Source organism: Lathyrus oleraceus, chromosome 1, assembly GCF_024323335.1.
Source record: "Lathyrus oleraceus cultivar Zhongwan6 chromosome 1, CAAS_Psat_ZW6_1.0, whole genome shotgun sequence".
Classification (NCBI taxonomy): Eukaryota; Viridiplantae; Streptophyta; class Magnoliopsida; order Fabales; family Fabaceae; genus Lathyrus; species Lathyrus oleraceus.
In genome coordinates, this window is record NC_066579.1 from 433769295 (window position 1) to 433778960 (window position 9666).

At 33.7% G+C, this 9666-nt stretch overlaps 1 protein-coding gene and 1 long non-coding RNA gene across 2 annotated transcripts; one reads left to right on the forward strand and one right to left on the reverse strand.

Annotated features, from left to right (window-relative positions):
- Positions 1-3913: 3913 nt before the first annotated feature.
- LOC127080360 (uncharacterized) lies at positions 3914-4960 on the reverse strand. The gene is made up of 3 exons (XR_007788015.1): positions 4534-4960; positions 4220-4415; positions 3914-4079 (listed from the first exon to the last, which is right to left on the reverse strand). It is a non-coding gene; the product is annotated as an uncharacterized LOC127080360 (long non-coding RNA).
- Positions 4961-8189: 3229 nt separating this feature from the next.
- On the forward strand, positions 8190-9397 carry LOC127080366 (uncharacterized). The gene has a single exon (XM_051020695.1). It carries the CDS (start codon positions 8316-8318, stop codon positions 9165-9167), a length of 852 nt encoding a protein of 283 aa, XP_050876652.1. The 5' UTR covers positions 8190-8315; the 3' UTR covers positions 9168-9397.
- The last annotated feature ends 269 nt before the right edge of the window (positions 9398-9666 follow it).

Here is a 9666-nt window from a genome sequence, read left to right on the forward strand (position 1 = left end):
TTGGGTTAGTCACCATAATAAAGCCTGATGGGGGACCGACATTCTCCGCAATAACATACTGAAGATTTGACATGGCTACCACAGGTTCCAACGTCTAGTCTACTTGGCCTTTTATGTTGTCTATATTCCCCATTATCTCCGTTTGATGTTGCTTCAAATGTTATATCCTTCAACATTTACCAAAGGCTCAATATGGGTACCGATAAATCAACTGAAAGATTATGGACAAAGGCGGAATGAGTTTTTTTGGTTTATGATGATATGCATGCATGCTGATGAAATGTGAATGCATGAATGTTTTTTTTATGTACTTTGTTATGCAAAGAAAATGTAATGCATGTATAGTTAGGATCCAGGATAACGTGAGTATTGCCATTATAATCTATTTAGGTGAGCTCCCTATTGAGGATAGTTTTAGGCTTTCTACCCATGAACTTCTCACGGGATTGGCTCTGAGGTTTTGGATAAGGTTCCTAAAGTCATGGACTTTAATCGTATCAACGTTCTGCAACAGGGTAGTTGTTTTATGACGAGAGTGACAGAAAGGTCTATTATGGGGGGGGTATTCATGTTAGACACACAAGGAGTGGTCCTTGGAGACTAACACTATGCAACAACCAAGACATAAATTGGTTCTAAGAATGGTTCCCAGAGTTATGGATCCTTCATGAATAAAGTCATGCGACAAGCGAGCCATCATATAACGAGATATACGAAAAGGTCTACTCTTGGGGGAGTCTTCATGCTATCCACGCAAGGAGAGGTCCTTGTAGACTAACACTACACAACTTCCAATCTAACTTATGTGTTCTCTCTTCTTTTTCCAAAGCTCGGGTGTAGAGCTTTACTCATGATAGCATCCAAGAATCCACAGACGAGCAATTATTATTAACATAAAAAGAAAGCATAACAGAAAGCAAATAATAAAACATGTAAAATGAAAATAAAACATAAAGGAAGAAAATAAGACAAGTCAACGTTTATCTCAAAATTAACTAAGTTAGGCTTGACTCTCCCTTGCTGGAGCAAACTCCCCAGCAGAGTCTTAATCTGTCGTACCACAAAAAATACGTTCCTTCATGAAGCGCACCGCTCGCTCGCAGAAAAATGTTGTTCGATTATAGTCTCCATCAAACTTTATTTATTACAATGAATGAATAGGAAAATATCGATAAAACCTTTGAAAAGAACATGGTCGTTGCAACCATATTTGGGTTCGGGAGTCGATTATGCAAGGGGAAGATATTAGCACCCCTCACGTCCGTTGTACTCAATGGGAAGCTTTTAGTTTAATTTGCAATTGGATGTTAGCTTATGTTAATTGTTTTCTTTGAGTAAATTAAAAGAGAAAAGAGAAAAGACAAGGGTCGCAAAAAGTTTTTTATTAATGTGGAAAGGACTAAAAAAAGATTTTTTTTTTTAGGGTGCCTGACGAGAGTTTGAATCTCGCTCCTATGTATCTCCGAGTGAGATGGAGAACTCAAGGCTATGTAGTTTTGGGTAGAAAATGTTTATTTGTTGATCGATTTTAGCGAAAGTTATTTTTTCTCAATCGACGGAAAACACTGATTGATATCCAAAACAAGTGGAGAAGGGGACGTTTACATCACAGACGAATGGATTTACAAATCAACATTTACGGGAAACATCACTAGCTTACTCACACATATGTGGATGAAGCGTTGTTTTGCATCATCACACGATGGTGAGAAAAAAGTTTGATTGGTTGAATGTTTTATAAGTGAATGACAAATGCTCGATGAGAACGAGACATAAGCATCGAGATCAATTATTCTGGGTTCCACCGGAATGCTATACTCCAATGGTCCATTTTCATTCAATATATTTAAGAAATTTGCTTGATGGACATCGAACACTCGATAAGAACGAAAGGTGTGTCTCATAATCGATTGTTCAAGGGTTCCACAGGAATACTAGACTCCAATCGTCCTTTTTAGTCCATGTTTATTAAGTGTTTTAGGAACGAAAGAAAGAATGAATGGATAAACCAAGACGTGTGCCTCGGGATCAAACATTTGAAAGTTCCATCAGAATGTTATACTCCAATGATTCTTTTCTTTCACCTTTGTTTAAGAAAAAAGATTTGATATTAAGTTTAATTTAGGAAAAGTCACTCGATGTTGATCGATGTTTGATTCGTATGGATGAAGACATGATTTAAGAATGATGAGATTTTGAAAGCTAACTTGATGTTGTTCAAATGTTTGTTCTTGTTTGAAAGGTTGATTTTATATTTGTCGATTATTTATTTAGTTCATCTTAACTAACTAAGAGCAATGGAAATAAATACAAATTACAAATAATGGATGGGGGTACATTTTGTCAATGGGGAGTAACAAGTAAATGTAAACAAAAAGTCTCATTGTAAGAAGATCCAAGAACAAGTCACGGGACCAAAAATCAATCGAAATCAAAAGCAACTGAATTTAGCTCTAAAGTTAACTTAAAATAAATTCATGTAGGAATCACTCTATAAGAAGCTGGACAAAAATATATACGCCAAAGTGATTTCGAAAGTTAAATTGAATTTAAACTTCCGAAATCGCAACGCAATGAAATTAATGCAACATTGAAGCTAGCATAAATATACCCGAACGCATCGCTCGCTCGAAGATACAACAGATGACAGACGTTTATTTTTTCTATTTGCTATTAGTTTTTGATGTTGTTTATGTTGAAGGCATTTGTCGTAACTATGTTGATGTTATTAGACATACTTAGTCGTTGAATTATTTTAAATTGACTATTCCATTGCGGTGAACCTATGTAACGGCGAACATGTGATGACATATGTTTAATTTAATGCATGTTTTGAATAACCCCGTGTTATGAAGCAGGTTTATGTTGTGTTTTAAGTGACACCATATGTATGTAACTGTTGTATATTCGATTTATTTCGCATTTTGGGGTTTTGGGTGTTACATGTACCACATGCATTTGGTGATGAGGAGATGAGTATATTGCATATACTGTATGATGATAATTGTGATTGTTCTATAAATATGTTGATTATTGATGATGATTGTGATTGTTGTGTATATTATGATTGGTGATGATTGTGATTGTTTTATATATATGTTAATGATTGATGAGATTTGTGAATAACATGATTGCGTTGATGTTTGGTGTGTACCACCATTTATTACTTTTGCAATGTTAATATATTTTGAGTGTATTCTCACTTGTGTTTGTTTTATTGTGGTGTTTTGTACTCCTTTGGGATACAAATAATCAAGTAGTGGAATAGCTCTTGTTTGAGCTGGAGGTTGGCTTTGATGCCTCTTTGTTTTCCTTATTGCTTTGGAGTCCTCTTTGTTTTCCTTATTGTTTTGGAGTCTTTTAGTTTTGGAGTCACTCTGATGTGTAATGCTAAGGACATACTGTTTATTACATTTTATATTTTTTTCAAAAGATGTTTTTATTCCTCTACTTTAATAAATGTGAAATGTTGTTGAGTAAAACGTTTGGTTAAAAATGAGTAAGTCCATATTTGAGCAAATTAAATCGAATTATTTTATAAATTAAAGAGTTGGGGTTTGAAGGTGTTATAGGGCACATGTTAAAAAACCCAAAAATAGAAAATTTATATTGAAAAAAATAATAAAAATTTTAATTATAAATTTGTATTAAATTCAACATACAATTTCCAAGAATAATATTCCAGTAGTTTATAATTTGATCGCATTATATTTTAAATTATTTATTTATTTTCCTTCGAATAAATCAGAAATGTGATGATTTTCCACTTAGAAATTTGAATTGTCATCGAATTTGATTAATTTCAAAATCTTTTATTATATTTTAAACAAATACTTTTAATAATTTTTTAGTCATATCTAACATGAAAATTCGGGTTATAATTTCCTTTCCCACAAAAAAAATTTCATGATATTTTTCTAGCACACTAAGATATGTTTAAACATCAAATCCACTTCATGTATAAAGCAACCATCCGACCAGAACAAAGTTGAATAAATAAACAGAGTATCACAACTTAGATGTGAGATTCAAACATCTATAGACTTTTTATGCAACCATTTATTCTCTTCAAAAGGAATCTGGATCAACAATTGAAATAAAAAATTGAAATAATTATTTATTTTTTTAAATCTCAGAAACTGGTGTAGGTAGATCAAATATAAAAAGGAAAATAGTTATTTACTACACTGAAGATATCAATAGCAGTAACAATAAGTACCTGCCAATTTGATTGGAGAGACTTTTAGGTTCTTCATTCAGTAAAGACATCATGTTCTTATTTAAGGAAGTTGCCCATTGAAGTTGATGGAATAGAATTAAATTATACAAGGAAAGGATCAGTATACAATCCTGCAGATTTCTCCATGACATTGTCCAATACTATAGTTGGTTTTATACTTTGTAATCTCGCAAATCTAAAAACAAAGTTAATTATAAAATTGAATAAAAATATGAAAAGTAAACTTCATCAGATACACGATTCAATTTCAAATTAAAGGAAATTGAAAAATAAATAAAAAAGTAGATAATTACTTGTTGAAAGTGTGAGCAGAGGAATCAATATTTTGTCAGAATTGAATCTAACAATAAGTGGTCTAGTCATGCCGTAACAGAGGACAATGGTGGAAGCACTGTCATCAGAACTCTTTCCCGTCTAGCAACAAAGGACCAACAACTTCCACCGGAATCTGAACAAATCCTATAGGAATCTCACAACAAAGGGTGAAGCCAGTGTTGAAGAAAACCATAAGATAGAATATTTAAGTGGTGAGGGAACCTATAACTACAATCTCGAAGATTGTGAGGGCATGAATGTACGCGTCTGAGAGGGGGAGAAGGGAGAACTATCAATAGAAGATAAAAAGCGAACTAGGTTTTGGAAAAAAAATGAAGAGAGGTGTGTTTTAACTTCCTTAAAGTGTTGCAACGGTTACTAAGAAAAACTTGTATATGATTTATATATTTCTGAACCCAACTAATGATAATAATTAGCCCAATGGTTAACGATTTGTACTTTAAACATGAGGCCTCAACGAGTTGTCAAGCAAAATTTGTATTTTTATTATGTTATTTCACAAAAACATATTGATGGTGGATTCGAACCGCGATGCATTACTATATTTTAATAAGGGTGGTTTTGATAACTGTCCTAACTAAGGTTTTTGGGCGGTTGGCAAGCAAACTACCATATATTATTGTTAGTTTTCTAAAAATCAAGTGGCAATCGGACACAATCGTCATGTCAATTGTTGCAATACATAGAAGAGGGAAGTTGTAGTAGAATTGTCGCAACTTATATGTCGTAAAATATCTTTTTTTGATAGTGGCACTTGCTAAAAACGCCACCTTTCTTCGGTCTTGTGCATATGATCGAAATTGGTATTTTGTGGGGCATTTGTTAGCTTGAGAATTTTAATTTAATATTTTTGAGATTGCTAAGTATAAAATAACTTAGTCATATTTTCGACATTTTGACCATTTCGACTGAAAAAGTGAGTTTGACTTATTTATCAAATGTTGGAAACTTAGTCTATTTTGAGTTTAAGGGTTAGATAACCTAGAAACCTACTCAACCTAGTTTGGAAGAATCTCAGGAACAGACCCACAAGATCAGAATCACACTCTCTTCAAAACATGTTCAGAATCTCGAGAGAGTTTATGATGATTCAACATATTTGATAGAAGTGGAAATGAGATATATTCATAGGCTAAGTACAATTAATTGAGCATCTCAAATGCTTAAGGTTCGATAAAAAAAACTTTCTACACGAGCAGTTAGAAGATTTAAAAGAGCAGTTTGAAACAACAAGAGCAATTCAAAAATGTTTAAATGTCGAAGACACGTGAAAGCAGACTAGAAGGCTGAAACCCGTATAAGGGAGTATGTGTCGAGTCCTGCAAAGATAACGGTTATTGACAGTTAACATTGTAATAATATATAAGACGAGTTTGGTCATGTGATCAGGGGTCGCAAAATTCATTAAGCATTCACCATAGAACTTAAGTATCCAAGTTACAAAGAGAAAATAATTTGTGAGAAGATGTATGAATATGCGTCATCTTCTTTTAATCTTAAATTCGAAGCATTTACTTGAATGAAATTTTATGTTCTTTTTTTTAAAGCAATTCTACATTATCTTAGTTAGAGTTTGTATTCAAACTTTCGACATTCAAATATCAATATTCAAAGCACAAACGCATTTTCTCAAATCTTTTGCACAATGTCCTATGATTTTTTTGAGTTTAATCCTATAAGTGAATGAAAACTTGTGATTTGATTTACCAAAAACAGCGTTAAATAATAGTTATCCATTTTGAACCAAATTTCTATCCTATGAATAAGGGTTCTCTTATCTTTCAAAACACACCAGAAAACGTGTTTTAGCAATCTTTCTCACTTTCTACTCATTTTATTCTCATTTCTTTCATTTCACTAAAATTGTCTTGGTGCTTTAAGAGTAAAAAATATAAGTGAGGTTTTTTTGTGTATTTTGGTGCAGGGTTAATATTATAATCTTTGCAAGAGATTTTATATCTCTTCTGGAATTTCTTTTGGGAGAAGTCTGTGTTTGCTTTCTGAGTTTAGCTAGTAAAAGGTCTTGTTTGCTCTGTGAGATTGTACGTTAAAATTTCCATTTGGTTCATGAGCTTTGTATGGTATAAAAGCTCTCATTTGGTTTGTAAGATTGTATGTTAAAATCTATGTTTGGTTCGTGAGTTGTGCCTGATATAAATGCCCTCATTTGGTTCGAGATTATACTGGTACAAAATCTCGTGTTTGGTTGGGAGGATAACCATTGTAAAATTCCAAGTTTGATTGTAAGAAGGTTCGTGAACATAACATGTGAAAAGCTCACACATATAGTGGAAACTCTTCAGAAGAAATTCTTGGAGAGAGAAGTATGCCAAGTGGTTAGGTCAAACATCTATAAATCTATGGTCCAATCTTCTTATCCCTTATCTCTTTATATTTCCATCGTTTGTTTTTTTATGTTGTGTTCAAATTTGTTTTAACTCAAATTTATTTTATTTATTCATTTTGTTGCTTACTATTTACAAAATTGTTTTAAACAATTTTTTTACCAAAGATTTTTTAATTCGACATTATTTTTCAAAACAACACAATTCACCCTCTCTTCTTGTGTTTGGAGTCACTTGTCCAACAAATACATCCAATGAGTCCCTAGAAACGTCATGTGAAATTCTACCTCCAATAACAAGGTAGAGAGCATGGAGATCACATAATAACTCTGCACTGACAACGTAGAATAAGGATACCAAGAAAGACCATCAAATTTTAAATTAAGGAGTATTGGCATCAATCCTCTAACGTCGGGTCAATGACGTCACTCTTTTAGAGCAGACATTGACCGCAAATGTTTTAATATCGCATAACCTAAGATGGGTTTGTCCTAGGAGAACACCTAATCATAACAATTTGAACTAGTAGAACCATTAGATCGCAGTGAAAAGGATCTCCTGACATTTATTTAATCTTTATAGTTGTCCAATATAAAAAGTCTAGATCCTTGAAAATCTTAGAACCTTACTATAAAAGTCTCACAAAGAAGTCACAACAAAGTACATATTTTTTTAATCCTATAACATCTTACTTTCTATCGTCATTAACTTAAATGTCAGAGTATTTGCAGGTACTCCGTTCCCTTACCATGGAACCGAAGCATAAATTATCAGAATTTTCAACAAAATTTAATATTAAATCTTTGTTAACATCATCATTTATAAATCGGATAGAATTATTCAAAACCATATCATGGTATTTTATCTAACCTGTATAAGTAATATTGCAATTGCAAGTAAATCAATAATAAAATTTGTTTATTTAATTGTAAAGTTGTTGTGCATGATGCAGCACTTATTTCACACGTGCAGCACAAAATTAGGATATATTTTATATTTTTATGAAAAAAAATTACGACGTATTCGTATATTATTATATTAATTAAGACAGCTTTTGCTTTGAAAGTAGGCATTGATGCACAACACGTATTCTTAAGTATTGATTTACGGTATTATAACTAAAAAAGTTACTGAAAATGCCAAAAAAAATAAATTTAAAAACTAAAAATGTTATCGAACAGAAGATAAGTACAAGAAACAAACTAAACAGCAATAATGTAAATCAACCAATAAAAACACACACGAATATGCTTCGGTTCCGAGCCTGCTTGTGACCGTTACACCAAACCTACATTTAAATTAGCCCTCAACTCAAACACAAAAAAACACAAACCCAATTTCTTCTCTCTCTTCTTCATTTCTTGATATCAAATATTTGAAACCAAATTCAAACAATGGTGTCAAAGACTAGGAAGAAAGCTCCAACCAAATCAGTCAAAGACCTTAACAAACGCCGCTGGCGCCGAAAATCCCCCATAAAAAACGTCGTCGCGGCCTCCTCCGCCGTCATCTCCTCCATCCACCGCCGCATCTCGAAACTCCTCTCGAAACTAGGCCTAACCCGCCTCAGTTCAAATCGCAAACGAAACAGCTACAAGATCCTCAAGAAAACAAACCATTTCCATTTCCCACACGAATCCTCGCTAGACACCGTTTGCAAAACCCTCCGCTTCGACGACAATGAGCCCTCACTTCTTCCACCAACTCTCTCAAATCGAAAAACCGTTTTTCTCGATCTCGATGAAACCCTAGTCCACTCCACAACAACGCTCCCACCGGGGAGTTTCGATTTTATCATCCGTCCGACCATCGACGGCGAACCGATGGATTTCTACGTCTCCAAGCGTCCCGGAGTCGATGAATTGCTGGAATCATTAGCGACGAAATACGAAATTGTGATTTTCACCGCCGCGCTTGAAGAGTACGCGTCTTTGGTTCTCGACCGGCTCGACCGGCACCGGTTTATTTCGCATCGGCTTTACCGTGACTCGTGTCGCAATATTGATGGGAAGCTTGTGAAGGATTTGTCTGTTGTGGGAAGAGATTTGAAACGGGTTGTAATTGTGGATGATAATCCGGTGTCGTTTTCGAATCAACCTGAAAACGCGATTCTGATTCGGCCTTTTGTTGATGATGTTAGTGATCGTGAGCTTTGGAAATTGAGAGGCTTTTTGAATGGGTCTGATTGTTTTGATGATATGAGGGAGGCTATTAAGCACTTCGTCGCGGAGAGAGACCGACGCTAGCGAGATTTTTTCTTCTTCTTTGATTCCTTTTTTTTTGTTAAGTTTGTATTGGTTAAAGAATGAAGTTGGTTGAACAATGAATTGTTCAACTTCAATTGTCTAGTGATGATAAGATAGAAAAAAAAGAAGAAAAAATAGGGACATTGTAATGTAATGTGTGTTGTGGAGTAGTACCTTTTACTGTTTGTTAATCAATTATACAGGGGTGGATCCTCTGTTTTACAAAACTATTTTAATTCTTACCCTACTAAGTATAGTTATGAAGATGTGAGAAACTATTGAAACTTAACAATTGGCTTTTTTTTTTTCTTTTTTCTATTGCAACCTATGAACTGAAATTGTTGGATTGCCCAGCAATCCTATATAATTATTTTTGGCATAAAACACCTATTGAAAAACCAAACTAAGGCCGAAAAAAGGACACATGTTAGCAAAATACACTCCTTCAATATTTGAAATAAATTGTTTAGCAATATGATAGGCTAGTTTGTTACCATTA

What these genes read in the sequence shown, in the direction of transcription:
- LOC127080366 (XM_051020695.1), top strand. Translation starts at nt 8,316, where the DNA reads ATGGTGTCAAAGACTAGGAAGAAAGCTCCAACCAAATCAGTCAAAGAC.